Source organism: Ixodes scapularis, unplaced genomic scaffold (genome assembly GCF_016920785.2).
Source record: "Ixodes scapularis isolate PalLabHiFi unplaced genomic scaffold, ASM1692078v2 PGA_scaffold5__190_contigs__length_132052651, whole genome shotgun sequence".
NCBI classification, from domain to species: Eukaryota; Metazoa; Arthropoda; class Arachnida; order Ixodida; family Ixodidae; genus Ixodes; species Ixodes scapularis.
In genome coordinates this window covers 31,697,271-31,714,642 of record NW_024609880.1, presented here as the reverse complement: position 1 = coordinate 31,714,642, position 17,372 = coordinate 31,697,271, and the positions used below count along the sequence as shown (strand labels likewise).

The 17,372-nt window shown below is 44.6% G+C and overlaps 1 protein-coding gene across 2 annotated transcripts in view; it reads left to right on the top strand.

Annotated features, from left to right (window-relative positions):
- LOC8042692 (beta-glucuronidase) overlaps positions 1 to 17,372 on the top strand; it is an 80,572-nt gene that overhangs the window by 25,599 nt on the left and 37,601 nt on the right. For both annotated transcript variants that reach the window (XM_029984713.4, XM_029984714.4), the window contains exon 4: positions 12,789 to 12,934. In XM_029984713.4, coding sequence (XP_029840573.2) covers positions 12,789 to 12,934 — 146 coding nt within the window. The remainder of the gene's footprint in view (positions 1 to 12,788; positions 12,935 to 17,372) is intronic.

Sequence of the window (17,372 nt, the reverse complement as noted above, 5' to 3'; positions counted from 1 at the left end):
ACGACAACTACTACGGCAGTTTTTCTTTTCTTTTTGTTTACATCACGTGATTCCTCTCCGCCAATCGTATTCGGTTCCCTAGTTCGCTCTGTTTTTCCCTAGATTCCCTACGCAAATCCAGCGTTTAGCTAGGGGCGCGTCTGTAAAGCCGGCTTAACCTTGGTGCAACCGGAATTTAAACCCGTGCTTACCTAAGCTCGGTTTAGGGCGCTAAGCCGGCTTAGGAAAGCGCCGCTTTGGGTTAAGATAACCGACGTTGGTGCAACCGGCCCTTAGGGCCGGTTGCACCAACGCCGCTTACCTTAACCCAAAGCGGCGCTTTCCTAAGCCGGCTTAGCGCCCTAAACCGAGCTTAGGTAAGCACGGGTTTAAATTCCGGTTGCACCAACGTTAAGCCGGCTTTACAGACGCGCCCCTAGCTAAACGTTGGATTTGCGTAGGGAATCTAGGGACAAACAGAGCAAACTAGGGAACGCTCAGAGCGACGAATACGATTGGCGAAAAGGAATCGCGTGATGTAAACAAAAAGAAAAAAAAAAGACTGCCGTAGTAGTTGTCGTCGGCGTCTGCTTTTCGCTGTATATCTTCGGTGAGTAACGAATTAAAGGTCTCCAAATTCAATCATTTTTTCGTTTAACTTTCAATAACAGAAGTCAAAGCTTCAAATAAACACGAATGCTCTTTACATCTGTGATTGTGTGTTTAATATCGGTTGATAACAGGATATTTTGACAGTGGTAGTAGTTTTCGTGCTCACATTTTGAGGCGAAGGAGCCATCGGGGGCCCCAAATCTCACCGAACGCGAGAAGGACACTCTACTCGCTACATCGCTGAAGACAAAACATCATGGATATAAGTAGGCAGGTAAGATGACTGCTAAAACCAAGTCAAGCCTGAGACCGATGAAGTTCAAAACAGTGACGAACTCGCCACGGCAGCTGCGAAAATGCCCGGAAATCGTCGAATAGAAGTCGTCGAGAGGTCAGGTCACGAGACCTTGCATCGACGGTACTCGTTGCTATCAGCAAGGTGACAGAACTGCACTGTACCGTCGTTGAACATCCGCTGCAGCCTCAAACGGACTTCAGTTTCACACTGTCGAGTTCAGAAAACAAAAAACAAAAAAAACTCCCACTAGTACATCACATCGCGCCGATAAGAACGGTCGTCTCTTCGCATCGCCTGCCCCAGCCTGCCCCGATACAGCAATGAACGAATCTAACATAGTAGTCGTTACGACTTGTCGTCGCCACGAATGAAAGATATAAAGCAAAATATTCCAAAAAAATCGCGATCACCAAAAAAGTTACGGAGGACACAACAAGGCGCAACTTTCAACTTAATTTTATTGAAAACGTGTTCCGGTATATAGTGTCAACCATCGTCACAATGACAACAAACGACAAAAGTAAAGGGAAAACACCATCACAGAGCACAACTCGGAAACAACAGTATCTCGTTCTCGGGAAACGAATGAAAGATATAAAGCAAAGTATATATAAAACAAATGCGATCACCAAAAAAGTTACAGTTATGGAACGACACAGTTTCCTGAAGCCAAGATTCTACTCGCGAGATTAGGAAAATTCACTGAAGATTGTCTCAAAACTCAGAAAACGAAAGAAATTGAATTTTCGCTGTATTATTACTTAAAAGCGCCGCAATCTAATGCAAACGGCAGAGGTGTCGACAATCAGCTGATCGCCGAGATCATGTACTGCCACTATTCAACGCGCTGATCAGATTGAAGGATACGCGCTGCAAGTGTAGATAAACAAGGTGGTAAATAACAATACGTTACAGCTATGCGAAAATTAGTAAGTACATACGAATAAGCTCGTTGACAGAAGAACCAACGGGAATACAGACGTGAGCCCCACAGCTCCGTACGTTTCTCGGTTAGGGCTAACACGCCCTGAAAGTGGAGAGCCAACTTGAAAACAGGGGTCGATCAACACTTCATGCGACAATATTTTGCATCCTTGTCACAATCGAAAGTCATTTTGTCGAAACTTTCACGCTGATGTAGCCTAAAACACTTTGCACAACCAATTTCGTCCCCCGCGTCGACCGTGACAAACCAGCCGCCATGTTTTTAATCCAGGATTAAGAAACAACCAGAAGCAAAGCCGGCAAAGCGCCCAATGTTGGGCGCTTAAGGCTGCGGTACCACGGCGGCCATCTTGAACAAAACATTAGTTGAACCACCAGGGCGGCGTTGGCTGTCCGTATGGGGTGTATCTCAAAACGTCCCATTCGCATTTGAACCTTGCACATTTCGTCCTATTCTCATTTGGTCCTTCTCGTTTGAACCTTCTCATAAGGTCCGAATCGTGTTTTTCGCAACTGGGCCCATTCTCATTTTGCCCGTTCGCCCTACGACCGAATGGCATTACTTCGGCATGCTTCTAACGTTGTTATGCCTTCGCGGCTTTGTTGATGAGCCTTACCTTGCTTGGGCCCCCAACATACCATTAGGTATATGTTATGTGTAGAGGTGCGCACTGAGAATCGTACAATGACGCGTCCTTCCCTTCCTCTAAGCAAACGAAAAAAAAAAAAGCGATGAACATTTGATTTGGAAGCTTTGTTTGAACAGAAATAGCATACATATTAGCAGTGGTTCTCAACCACTGATGTTTCGCGGACCCCTTGTAGAAAGGCAGAGATGATGGAGGACCCCGCTCGGGGTGAGGGGAATAGAAAGGTATAGGCTATCATGATAATGATTTAATAAATGGATATAACTAATTGCTAGTGTGAAGTAGACTTATCTCATTGACACACGCACGAGAGTACTCACCCAAAAATTGGAACGTTTCTTAACGATGTGAAGAAAGAGAACTAATATTGTCGTGCGCTTGACTGATAAGACATGGCTTCGCGGACCCCTATAGATACCTTCGCGACCCCCATTTGAGAAACACTGCAATATAGAAGTGGTGGCATTGTCCCAGGTCGAGAGACCCGAAAAAACGTGACATTTCGGAATATGATCTGGCTGCGATAAATACTTGGTCTGTTTTATTGTCAGCTAGTAGCTTTTCACGACGATCTCAACGCACTGCTAAAATCCTTGGCAGAGAGAGTATGCCTGTAGCGTGGCACACACACACACGCACGCACAAAATATATCAATGTACTTATTAATATAACCCCCCAAAAAAACGATTTTCGTATAGAACGAGTCAAGTGCGACGGGTCAAAGCGAGATATTTTTGAGAATAGCTGTTTTGAAAAGGGCCAGGTGAAAAGGGCGAAACGAGAACGGACTCAAATGAGGAGGGTTGAAATGCGAAGGACGAAACGGGAAAGGACCAAATGCGCCAGGTCCAAGAGAGAAGATCTTTTTGAGAATGGTTGTTTTGAGAAGGGCCAAGTGAGAAGGGCGAAACGAGAACGGGCTCAAATGATAACCTCCCGTCCGTATGAGCAAATGCTGCAAAACCTGCGCGCCAATTTCGAAACCCTTTTTCCCGTCGCTTGCGACCTTGAGTTTCCTTCTCCACTCTTACGCCCCTCCTTTCACGTGTTCACCCTCTGGCGCGTCGCGCCCACGTTCATTGTTGGGAGGACAATGTACCGGATAATCCCCAACTTGAGGCCCCCTGCCAAAATTGTCCGGCTGCCAAGTGATTTGAGCGAGATGGGGTTTTGAAGCGGTATGGAAAAGTGGGACCGTCAATTTTGAACTATGCCTTTTCGATACTGCATAAGTTGTGTACGGGGCTGGCCAAGGCACGGGCGCGAGGACGTAACTGTATACAATGCTTGGGTTGCAGGAGCACTCGCGCGTAGAAATGGTAGGACGCGCTTTCTGAAATCACACGCCTACATTCCGCAGCGTTGCAATCCTACGAGTAAAACAGAGTACATCTTCGGACAGTGCGTGAGTTGATGCCGGCCGTACGAAAGACACACCTCGCGCTTCCTGTCACTACTGCCTCTGCTTGCACGCGCTGCCGATTGGCGGTCCTTTCTTTATTTTGTTTCGTCGCTCTTTTGAAAATACTGAAACTAATATTTTCTCAGACCCTGCTCATCGTACCTCTGCACTACAGTTGTGTAAACACGTTGTGATGTAATTTGAGATATGGGACGGAGTGTCTACATTCTTATCTCGTGTGTAATGCCGGCATAATATTCCTTTGCTGCCAGAGGGTCAAAATAATGGTAGGGTCGGCAGCAAAAACTATTTCAATGACCGAATTATGATCAAACACCAGTAAGAACATAAAAAAGAAATCACATGGGGACAATAAAAATATTGCTACAAGAGGATGGTGCGTGGGGCACAAACAATATTCGGAGTGACGTTGAGGGAACGCGACAAGCCAGATCTTTCCTGATGGCAGCCGTAAAAGTTAATCTGGTGCCTCGTTTTGATCGGCTTTGCACGGAAACTCGTAAACTACCGACTATCTTGTCAGTGGTGAACATAGTGAGCATGAACTGGATGATTTTTTTGTTGTTGTTTTTGTTTCTGTAGTTAAATGAGAGTATGGAAATATGAGACGTCCGCTGACGCTTGCGTCGGCTAACGGAACCTCAATCGCCGATCGCGGCCGATGTCATGGGCGTATACAAATACATCAAGTCGTCTGGGCGGGAGCAGTTGAAGCGCCGCACTTTTTTGGCCGGTCAGTAGAGACTCCGCGAATTCTGACTCGAGGCTACTCTGTGCGGAGGGAGCCGCTACTGAGCGCGACCAATCGGAAACCAAGGATGGCTGAAATTTCCTAATTGCCATGAGATTTGCAAATTCGTTCTTCCCGCCGTAGTAAATTCGTCCGAATCGCTATTCGATTTACTAATCGATTATTTGGATGAAAAGATATATTTCAAAATTCGTACGTGGCTCACCAAATGGCAATAAAATTGGTATAGGATTTCAAACCTATATAGTGTCGCCCTAATTTACAAACTTGTTTCACTTGAAATTAGAGTTCACGCGCAAGCGAGCTGGTGGAAGCCTATACTAAAAAGGCCAGAAACAAGAGAAACAAAAAATAAATAAATAAGAGCGGGATAAGCGCAACACAGTCTCAAATCACAGCTGAAAATGGTTACTTGGTAAGTGTAAATGTCCAGACATTGTATTAGTAATATATATATATATATATATAAAGTCAAAAATGCGTACTGTCGGAGTTATTAATTCGAAGTTTATTCCGACGTTTCGAGCGGGGACCGTTCTTCATTAGGTGAGGAAGAGTGGTCCCCGCTCGAAACGTCGTAGTAAACTTCGAATTAGTAACTCTGACAGTACGCATTTTTGCCTTTGTATATATATATATATATATATATATATATATATATATATATATATAGAGAGAGAGAGAGAGAGAGAGAGAGATAGGTAGATAGATATTTTTCACTATTTGCTGACGGCCGAAATTAACTATGCAACACAACAAGTAAAACCACAGAGCTGCCCCGCCTCATATCATCCTCAGTTGGAGCTCGACTGACACATTGCGCCGATCAAGCATCACCAACAGCTCAACACCTAAACGCCACGGCGTTCACTATCTTTGTTTGGGTGATTCCACCCACTAATATAACAACTCATACAATGCGCCGTGATAAAGTGCTTTTTGTCTTTGTGTATGTGTTTTCGTGACATCTAACCTCTGTTTGCGCTCTGACTAAGAATGAAACCATGTATACTAAAACATCGATAGTGGTCTCTATTTTCAGCGACGCTCGCACACGTCTTGCCTTTGACGCAGTGGCATTCTCATCTCCTATACACGGACATTTGGACAAAATAGGTTGGTCGGCCTTCACTCATTAGCTGCGGAACGTTTTGACCGTGACGTATGTATAATTCAAAGAAGCACCGACAGGCGGGTGCCCCTTTGAAAACAAATCATGTTCGCGTAGAGATATTTAGCGGCTATAGTATAGAATCCCGGACAAAAGCTCACCGGACAAAAGCTCACCGGACAGAAGCTCACCGGACAAGAGCTCACCGGACAAAAGCTCACCCATTTTTTACCAGACCCGGACAAAAGCTCACCAGAAGAAATTTTCATGTTGGTCTTATACAGAAACCAAGTTTAGAGAAAAAGGCAATGAGCCTCCTTTTAGCAAATTCGGCCACCGCGAGGCGGCGGTCGAATTCGCAAAAAGGAGGCTTATCGTCTTTTTTCTAAAATTCGCTAAAATTCGCTGTGATGAGCCGCCGCAGACTGTCGCCGCGAAGCGGCGGGAGCGCAGCAGGGGTCTTGGGTTCACACGCGCATCAGTGATATACGCGCAAAGTAGAAAAGCCTTTTTTTTTTTTTTTTAAATAGCGTCCCCTTTTCGGATAAACGACATATCTCTAAACTGAGGCTCTGCTTTCTCTAAACCGTGCTTCAATAAAACGTGCCCGTTCTCTAAAACATGTTTTAAAAATGGTGCAATGTCCATCGCGTCCGCATTTTATTTCAGCCCGTGTTTCGCCCGGGTAGCGAAAAAAAAAATGAGGTGAGCTTTTGTCCGGGTCTGTGAAAAAACGGGTGAGCTTTTGTCCGGTGAGCTTTCGTCCGGTGAGCTTCTGTCCGGTGAGCTTTTGTCCGGTGAGCTTTTGTCCGGTTACCATAGTCCGTGGGTATTTATTTCTAGGCCAACTCGTCGGCGTCAGTCGGTACAGGCGCTGGAGGCGTGATGAAAATGCTGGCAGATGTCGGCTTGACGAGCCCCGCACTCTCCCCTTACAGCAGATGGCAAATAAACCAACAACAATATTTGTCGACGGGCAATTGATTGAAGAGGCCAATCGGTAGTAGGATGACTCGACAAAGGGTAATTCATCAAAAATTCCAACTCGTTGACAATTGTTTGTGAGGCCATTCAGTTTCCACATTGCACTCATCTTCTGTATTAGAACACATACACATGTGATACATTTTAATATAAGCAAGTTTCGGGCACCGGATATTTTTTTGAAAAGCTGTTTCACCGAATTTCGCATCTCCCGGTTCGTCGAATTTTGATATGAAATCATAATATAATTATTATACTTGTCATTTCTTCAATTAGAAATGGTTACAGATAATTATAAAATAAAAGTAGGCTTTCGCAAAAATTATGTCGATTATAGGCTATGCCAACGTAGCCAAACAGTAAAAAAAAAAATGTTATGAGGGTGTTTTTGTTAGGGTTCAAAAAAGACAAAGGCGATTCTTCAAATGAGCACTGGTCACACAGGCCGACTGGTAACATAATTAAAATAAAAGCACCGACTTCACAGAACAGGAAAAAACAATTTCACTACACGTTTCGCCTCCATGAATAAACGCCTCCATGAATCATGAATAACCAACTCGCCCAAGCTGAAGTTCTGACCAGTTTCGCCTCCCTTGCGGGAGGCATCTTCAGTAGTCACACAACAATGCCTGTGTAAGCTTCGTGGAGAGGGCCGCGTTTTTTGTTACACACGGATGTGTGAGTCCCTGCGAACAAACCACGATTCTAGGATTTTCGGGACCCCCATCTGTCCTCCCTCGCCAAGGTCGTCGCGGCCGGGAAGTCAAAATAACGCCCTATTGTCCACACATAGTACACCAGTTCAGACTTCAGTCGGGTCGCGTGGGATGCGCACGTGACGTCACGCTTGTGTTTACAAAGCAAATGAAAAGTTCAACCTCAAGTCAACGCTATTTATCAAATATGTCCGTACTTCGTGGAGAGGGCCGCGGTTTTTCTTACACACGGATGTGTCTCTGAGAACAAACACGATTTTAGGAGATTTTCGGGACCCCCATCTTTGTCATAGGGTGACTCGTTTATCGGACTGTTCGTCGCAGCGAGAGTACAGGGAAGGATAATAATTCATACCCTATATCGTGCAGAAGAGAAGAATATAAAAAAAAAAAGAAAACGAAGCGAAAATTTCGATTTCCTTTCTTGTGGACAGGGCATTGTAGGTGAACGTGGCTTCCTTGTTTGATTCGCCAAAGTAGCAACAAAGCGACATTTTACGATCGAGCGAGCACCGTCGGAAACACTGCCCAAAATAATTTTATAGGGAGTTTCACGGCTTTCCACTGCGACATAAGCACGTGGATAGAAAAACAAATATTGACAACAATAATTGTCGAATATTTTTGGCACGTTCACACCTGGTTTTTCTTCATAATTTGATGACTCATATGTTGATTTTGTTTGCGGAACCGTACTTCTGACCGGCAATTTTATTGCCTGCGCGAAGCTTTTGCGTGCGATCCACTACAGTTAATTATTTTGGGGTGTCCAAGTTGAAGCGGTGCGTGTTATTTTTCGATCTCTGTCCGAATGATACAAAGTTTCACGTTTTCACCCTGTGAGTGAAGTGAGTTGGTCAGTGCTAGCATCGAAGGCTAACTTCGAACTCTAATTTGGAAATAATGTCTCTGTTGCCGCATCGCGGACAAAGATATATATGCTCTTATCACTGTAGCAAAATAACGTGGCAGGATTTGTGCTCTTGTTATGATCGTGTACCATTGTAGTCGACGTCATCCCAGCACGGCGTATCGTTTTTGTATTCGGTTCAGCCCTGCAAACCACACTTAGGAAAAAAATGAAAGTTTGCACCTTGTTAGTTCAATTTTTTGTTATAGTACTGCAGAAACATATTGCGCCCCGTGTTTTTGAAGGCACGGTAGACGGTGGTGACGGTGAGGTGACCGACCCCCATGTCAGCCGGCGTCTCGCTCGACCTCCTCGGAGGACAGGTCGTTTTTACTGGTGACTGGTGCATACGTGGAGCAACTCCGCGCGCATTGCGTTCTTCATCTCAGAGAACGCAATACATGACTCAGCTCTATCTCGTCATCGCTCCAAAATGACAAGTGGAATTCGCAACTGTAGTCGGTGACAGGTCAAGAACGAAGTGGGAGCTCCTCCCACCCTGTTCCACTTCAGCGGAGCGAACGGATGAGAGGAGGTCGCCCCCTCTCCAGCGTTCGCAAATGGCAAATATTAGTTTATTAGGCCACTAACTGTCAATTTACGCTCGTTCCTTTACGTCCGCCGCAGCCGATAATGTTATCCCCGGGAATACCAAAAGTATAATTTCTTTCAGCAAAAAAAAAACAAAACAAAACAAAACAGAATAATAAAACGCCCGGTATATCACAGCTTTGACAACGCTTCACGTGTGTGAGGTTCGATGACCGACAGAGAACCATCGCTGGCCGTGCTCCCGAAGCGGGGAAGTGCAATTTATGGAGACCGATCATATTATCAGAAAGGTGCAGACTAGGGAGCCTTCACGTGCGCGAAGCGCACATGGAGGCACTCTAATGCAGACAATCCAGGAAAAGTATTCTTGCAACTATGAGGTTCCAGTTGTACTTACACATGCATTATCGTCAAATTTGACGGAGTTCCTTCCAACACTAAAGAGTTGTCAAGAGTGAAGATTATAAAGGAGAATACCAGCTGGAATCTATTGTCTGTTTACTGAAAACAAAACAAGCATCAGAAAAACGCATTTGGGCGGCCGGGGAGGCCAGAAGCACGGACTGCGCGCACCCAGCGTGGAACCAGCGAATGAGAGGGCACTCCTAGCAATCTGTTTTCAGAGCCACGGTATGCCGGCTGCCGGCCAAATGTCCACTTTAATTCTATTATGGCTTTCGAAACGTAAATACACGCTCGAGAATTTTCAACAATATCACGCGAGCGCCGACCGGCCTGTAGATCAGCGCATCGTCACGGCGCGAAGTAGCGATATCAATGACAGTACGCGCGTGCGCAGAAGAAACGCGCCGAAGTCGGCGTCGGCTGCTAAGCTGTTTCCCCAATCACGACCCACCCCTGGCGCGACGCCCACCGCTTGCTCCACCCCATAAGCAGGGGACCTAGTAATCAAAGCGACACACACGGTACGCAAACACGAACAGCAGCCAGTAGGAAGGACACCGACACGAGCTTAGTCAGCGAACGAAAAGACAGACACAAACTTCACTCTAGGCAAACAGAGCAGGGGTAGTTACAAGGATGAGATGCGAAGCAGACGGAGGTAAGCAGTGCACAATAAATACGCGAAAACTCGCAGCAACCGAAGAACTACGCAGCAAACGCGTACGTGCACACGCACCAGAAGCACGTGCGTCACGCTGCGTATCTACGCAGAACTGGCGATTTTGGCATTTCGGTAATTTGAAACTTTGATATCGATTCCGTGAACAATTTATTCAGCAAACTAAACCGGTGGAGCCTCGCATAAAAAAAAATCGTTTAACAATATGAAAGCGACTGAAATTCTTCCTAAAAGCTATATTAGCAGAAAGTACCGTGTTATAAAGGACCTCACGAGTTTCGACCAAGTTTTCCAGCACGTTATTTTGCAAGAAACGGAAGAAGCCAAGTGTACAACCAGTTTCCGAAGCTGGCAACCACAGCTGGAATCAGCGCCATCCTCGGCAGTTTCCTGAACCTCGCGTAGTCACATTTCAGCCACTGCCACATAGAGGGCGCAACCAGACATCCAATTTGTGTTTTCTGTGTGTTTTATGATTCTTTTTAATAAATAGGCTCGATTAGTGAAAATGTGGGCTAATAATCAGGACCTGGAACAGTAATCTCCATTTAATACTAAAAATATCGGCCTAAATGTCTGCCAAAAGGGGTCAAAATACTCGTCTTTGGCTATCAACAAATACGTGATTTCACCTATATTCAAACTTTTTTTATGGAAAATCAAAAGTGAAATTTAGAAAAAGAGCCTCGCTTTGCAAAGCAGAATATGTTTTTCTTTGCGGGCCTACAATTTTATTCATGTGTGCCAATCCCTAAGCGCTGTACCACTGTACTACCAAATGAAGTTTGCCAAAATTAACGGTTTTTGTCACTTTTCACGTGAGCATTCCGAAAAAAGTTTAAGCTATATTACAATGAAATTTAGCGTAACTCTTTCGACCATAATTACAAACTGATGTAAAAAGTTTCAAATAAAATGACCGAGTAGGCGCCCAAAACTTCGCGACTGAAGTGCTTCCGCAAAGTCAATTTTTCTAAAGTAAATATCTGTCAAAATAAAATAAAAAACGAAAAAAGGGCCTCCGTTGACAATGAACGCACTCTTCTTCTATAACATTCTAAAATTAGAAAGAAATTGCTTCAATAGTGCACCCTGTACCACTGTACTACGAAACCATGTTTTGCCGAAAAGGTCAATGTTCGCGGGTGCCCTCTGAATTAGCTTTTTGCACTAGGAAAACAAATCCTACATCAGATAAAAGATAATGTTGTACACTACAAGATGATATATAACACATAATTTTAGCAAGCTTGAACACGCCACGATCGCATTTCGAAAACGTGCTGAAAGCGTCATATGTCATGGCCGCCGTGGGACCGCAGCCTTAAGTTAAGCGTAGTTTAGTGCTAGGTTTAGCGATAAGCGAGTTTGGTGCAACCGAACGAAACCGAAACTAAGCTTAAGTTCCCGGCTAAGCTCCGCTTTGCGCTAAGCGACGTTGGTGCAACCGACCCTTAGTAGTCGCATAAAACTATAGTTACCTTAAACCGAACTGTATACGGGCAAGATCTAAAATAAAAGTCTTTTTTTTTCTGTCCTTCACATCGAGGTAATTTTGTCTGGCCGTCAACAGTTAGTTTGAGTTTTTATTGTGATTAATAAATTGGGGACGACCTGACATTGTCTTTTATTCTTATATATCAGTTTGTGTCGGACCAGATTTTCTTGCTATTTTTTAAGGCTACAAAAGTAAACATTTTGTTTAAAATTTAAAATGAAAAGTGCACATTTTACAATATAGAACAGAAAAAATACTGCTACACCTTCGCTAAATTTTGCGAAAAAGAATTGACGTCACGTGACATCAATTTTTCCGCGAAATTTAGTGACGGTTCATCACATGTCGTTAACTCGTTGAATTGGGCTGATAAAACGTAGTGTGTAAAATATTCCTAGGAAGCTTCGTCTTGTAGCGTTCAATTGTGGCGACAGAAACGTCAAACAAAATGGCCGACATGAAGTCGACTATTATTGTAACCTATGTAAGGTTGTTTTGGGGTTCTAAACGCAAAGCACGTTGTGAACCTGTGCTGCCGGCTGACTAGATATATATAGTTAAAATCGGAAGCACCTCACCCGTTTATTTACATTATCATAACTATATAATTTTAGTGTATATCACCGGTTATACACTAAAATGAACTGTTTCCACTTTCAGGTCACATCGTCCACAGGTGTGACTTTCCCAGTAGCAACTCGAACGAAATATCAGACGCTTCCTTTTTCCTGCGTGCATTCAAAACAAAACAATTTTTTCGCCTTAAAAGCTACAATTGTTCACTCCAGACTTCATAATTCGGCAAAAAAAAAAAAAACTATATATATATATATATATATATATATATATATATATATATATATATATGCGCCCAATACGTCACACCTGGCGCCGCCTGCCTGGCGATCGAGTGGCGTGTGTTTCACAAAAGGGCAGAGAGGGTTACGAAGATCGAACTGCCCCAGTTGCTTTCGAGCGAGTATTATACCCTTTTCAAAGGTTCATCGAGCCACCTTGGTTGTCGGCATTGAGTTAGGCTAGGTGGCGCAAGGTACCGCCCGTTACAAAGGGTATAGCCATTAATATCCATCCATCCATCGAGAACGAAGCTTGTGGTTTGATCCGAGCCCTCGCCGAACGCTGACGCAACCCTCGCGTCCAATACAAGCTCACGGGTACCACCTGCACAAACAATGGCGCACTCGGAGGATCATGGCGCAGCAGCTACAAGACGGCGCGCACTATTTAAAAAGGTGGTCCGGTGATTACAGATACCCTCCGGGCTACCAGAAGCAGAACGTGCCGTTCGACTTCTTCAACTACGCGGGCATCCACCGGAGCGTGGCCCTGTTCACCACGCCGAAGCACTACATCCGGGACATCACGCTGGTGACGACGAAAGTCTCAAACAGCAGCGGTACGTGTGCAACTCTACACGGGCTGTGGTCGCCGACCATAGCCCGTGTAACGGATTACCGTTACAAATTACTTTCGCTGAAAAGCAATGAATTACGGATAAACAGACGTGTGCCCGTGACGCGAACAACATAATCGATTACAAATACAAATAGCTTGCCTCAAATGTAACGGATTACCGTTACAGATTACTTTCCCTGAAAAGCAATGAATTACTTTGCTCGTTACGTTACTAATTACTTCACGTTAGTTTTACTTATCAAGTAAACAATAGAAACAATTTCGATGTCTTCAAAAATGTTGTGCAACACTACTTCCCATTTTTCATACGCCCGCATTATGGTAGTCCTTGTCAAACAAAAAATGCTGTATTTAAGAGAAAACAAAATGTAGGCGCACTCCGTCCACTTGTAAGCTGACAAGGCAGCGAAAGCTGCAATCCCACCCGCCATCCCACTATCTTACTGCGACCGGAAATGATCCCTGGAAGTGTGCGCACAAATCTAGCGGTGCACATTGTCAATAGGGCGTTTTCGTAGATCGTTTTCGCCGTCCCGCAGCGCTCTCCGCAACCGACTACGATACCCGGAACTCTACAGTCAAAGCTATCGGCGCGCAGGTGCAGCAGCGGCTTCGTTGCGGAGGGCTTAGCGGAGGGGGAAACGCGGTCTACGAAAACTCCCTATTTACCTCCGCTGGGAGATTCGGAGGTAAGGAAAGCTCTTTTTTACGGGCCTTTGAAGCATGAGTGCAACGTCTCAAGGCTGCGATCTCGTGCCTGTGGCTTTGGCGTACTGTCAGCTTACGAATGAACGGAGTATATACTCTGTTTCACCTATATGATGTACCGCAGGAAAGGCTACAAGCGCGAGCTCAATTGCTCTAGGGCACATCTCGGCGGCACAAGCTCTCGTGCGTTAAGAGTAGCTCCCAACGCTATGAGCTCGCGCTTTTAGCCCTGTCTGCGGTACAACATCAGGTGAAACGGAATATAGTTCCATGCAGTACTGAAAAATGCATCGGCGCGAGCGCTTGTTTTTGAGCTTTGGTCGAGCGGGTGGTCGTACACTCCGGATGGCCAGAAATTTGCGGCACGCGGTTCTAGTTCACTTATCCGTCCCCACGTGACGTATTCACTTGCAAACTTTATGCCGTGTGCCCGCCTAAGCGGTATGTGTGCCGAGTGAAAAAACAACAACGGTAAGTTCAAAAATGAGAACAGGGTGAGATAATTGCGGTTGCAACATACTGATAACTTTATCATTCTCCCTTGCTATTTCATGGCGATACTGCGAGCAAAGGAAGAACATCGGAACTTTTAAACAATTTCGCGGCGCACACATTTTTCATAACTCTTACAGTTGACTTGGAGTGCGATATAGTTAGGTAAAGCACCTATGTTGCATCTTGTTCGGACCTCTAGCGCTACCTTTGGACGGAGTATGAGTGTTCGGCATTGCGTAGTTTATTTTTCCGGTGAAAAAAACCCTGTACATTTTTTTCCGGGGACACCCTATACAGTGCCAAGGAAGCTTACACTGGCGAGGAAGGTTTTTTTCTCGATCTTGGGCACGGCTGGTTCAGAATGATCCTTTCGCAGCTTCGAAAGGACCGAAATAGCGATTGCCATGGCAACAAATACCGCTAAGTCAATCGCTTGGCAAGGTCTTGGTCGTATGTATGTTAGCATCTGTTCATGTCTTGCTAGCAGGCGGGGAAGGTATACTTTCCCAGGAATCAATGACTATATATGAGCGTCCCCATCGAGTGCTTGTCTCCAAACTAATAATAGTTGGTGACTTTTTAAGAAGGCAGTATAAGCTTGAGCATGGGTGTGGGTGCTCCAGGGCAGGCACCGGTGTTACGCAATACCCTTAGGATGCTACGGACACTCTAAACATTGGGTGCAAACAATGTGAGCATCATGCAAGGAATTTCTTTTTAGGAGCAGCAAGTTTACAAGCAATATGCACCTCCTGCAGTTGTTACGCACGTACGAAAATCAAATGCGGACGTAATTAATCACGCACGAGAGAGGAACCATGACCCTGGTGACTTCTCCATCGCCTTATGCACTCGACAATTGAAAGATACTAATTCGCAGCTGACCATCTCCAAGATTACAAAGGTTACACGTATGTTGCTTTGTTGTCAATATTTCGTGTAACATATAATATATCTTCGTTCCAGGAATGCATCTCCAAGTAAAAGGTATTAGTACGGGCAATACTCTTTTTTTTTAATAGTATCTAAAATAAAAAAATAAAACACTTTCAGCCTTTCCACTCTGGTGAAGAAGGAAGACCAGCGGAGCTGTACAATAGGCTGGATGGATGGATGGATGAATACGGCTGAGCCCTTTGGATCGGGCGGTAGCTTACGCCACCTAGACATTTTGTTTTACCATTTAAGCTTAGAATATTTAAAAGTGAAATCTATATTCACTCCGCAGTGCAAAGAAAGTGAGGTTATGAAACCCCCTTGCCATCAGTGGATAAGAAAATACCTAGTTTTCTCTCGATTTCTGCCACCATTCACTTAATCTTTGCTTGGTAATCTCTACAGTCTTGAAATCCACTCTCCCTTCGCTGTCTCTAAAACCCAATGACTTCATTAAATCTATGTTGTCTTCGGTAGGCATAGGGTGAAGCCCTTTACAGTAGAGTATCAAGTGTTCAGCCGTCTCGTCCTCCTCTCCACAAGCAGTGCACACTGTATCAATTTCCTGGTACTTCACTCTGTATGTTCTGGTTCACAGAACACCCGTTCTTGCCTCAAACAGCAATGAGCTTCCCCTAGAATTGTCATAAATGCTTTCTTTGGCAATAACTCTTTTGTTTAATCTATAGCTTTCCAGAGCCGTCTTTGTCTGCATTCCCTCTAGCCACCAATCTCTTTCTGTGGCCTTAACTTTCTTCTTAACTGAGACTTGCTCTTCCGTATCTTCGCTATAGCCCAAAAACTTTCCTCTTAATTTCCTAGTGCGCTGTCTCCACTTTGTGTCTACACTCCTCATGTATAAATAGCTGAAAACCTTTCGTGCCCATTGCTCCCCGTCCATTTGCCTCAACCTATCCTCAAATTCTACCTTGCTCACCGCTTCCCTGCTCTCAAATGATGCCCATCCCATGTCTCCTTGTACTCCCTGGTTTGGCGTTTTGCAATGTGCCCCCAAAGCCAGTCTACCTACTCCGCGCTGTTTTATTTCTAGTCTCGCATGCACTTCGGATTTCATGCATAGCACTGCGTTTCCAAAAGTCAAGCCAGGCACCATGACCCCTTTCCAAATCTCTCTCACCACCTCATACCTGTTGTAATTCCAAAGTGCTCTATTTTTCATTACAGCTGCATTTCTGTTGCCCTTACCTATTATATACTTTTCATGGTCTCTGAGATATTCTGCACCATCACTTATCCATACTCCTAGATACTTGTATTTACTAGCTCTCTCAACTGTAATATTCTGTATCTTCAGCCTCTCAACTTCATCCTCGTTAAAAATCATGACTGCCGATTTTTCGCTACTGAATTCTAAACCTAATTCCTCTCCTTCCCTACCACGGATGCTCATTAATTCCTGCAACTCTGTCCTGTTGTTAGCCATTAGTACAATATCATCCGCATACATCAATCCCGGTAAGGATTGCTGAATTTTTTGACCTAGCTTACTGTAAGAAAGGTTGAACCCAAGCCCACTCTTCTCTAGTCTATCCTCCAATCCTCTCAGATACAACATAAACAGCAAAGGCGATAACCGGCACCCCTGGCCTTATTCATTATTAGCGCCATCTCTCGGCGGCCACGGGTACTATCAGAGGTTCGGTGCCATCTTTGAGGCTTCGCCTCGCGCCGCCCGCCGCATTACGAACCCCTCTCTCCGCGTTGCGTTCGTGCATGCTCCTGCGTTTTTTTTTTTTTTTTTTTTTCTTTTGTATATTGATGGTATTAGTTGTTCGAGAAAAACTAGCGAATATTGAGCTCAAGTTTGTTTTCAGCTGTTTCACTAAGAATCTCTTTTTATAGAAATGAGCTTCATTACAGAACCAGAGCAGGCCGACTCACGCTCTTGTTTCAGGATCGTGCGTTAAGTTGCCTGATCAGCCGATTATGCCTGTTCGCACAAAGACGATTTGTATGATATATTTAGCAGAGCCGTCAGCTACTGTGTGACGGTTTGTTTTATTTAGCATTTGCGGCTGCGGGTCTAAATAATGCGAGCAGTTCTTCACCCAGTGCGCATTGACCCAGCGTGTGCAGACCCGAATTGCAGAATTCTATGATTGCGGCGTTGAACATTAAATCTTAATTGGTTCCCGTTGTCTTAACCTTAGGAATATAGAAGATATGATTCCACACACACACACAAAAAAAATACATAAAAATAAATTTATTACATCGATTTTTATTTAGTTTCTTGGGGAGAACATCAAATGATAGCT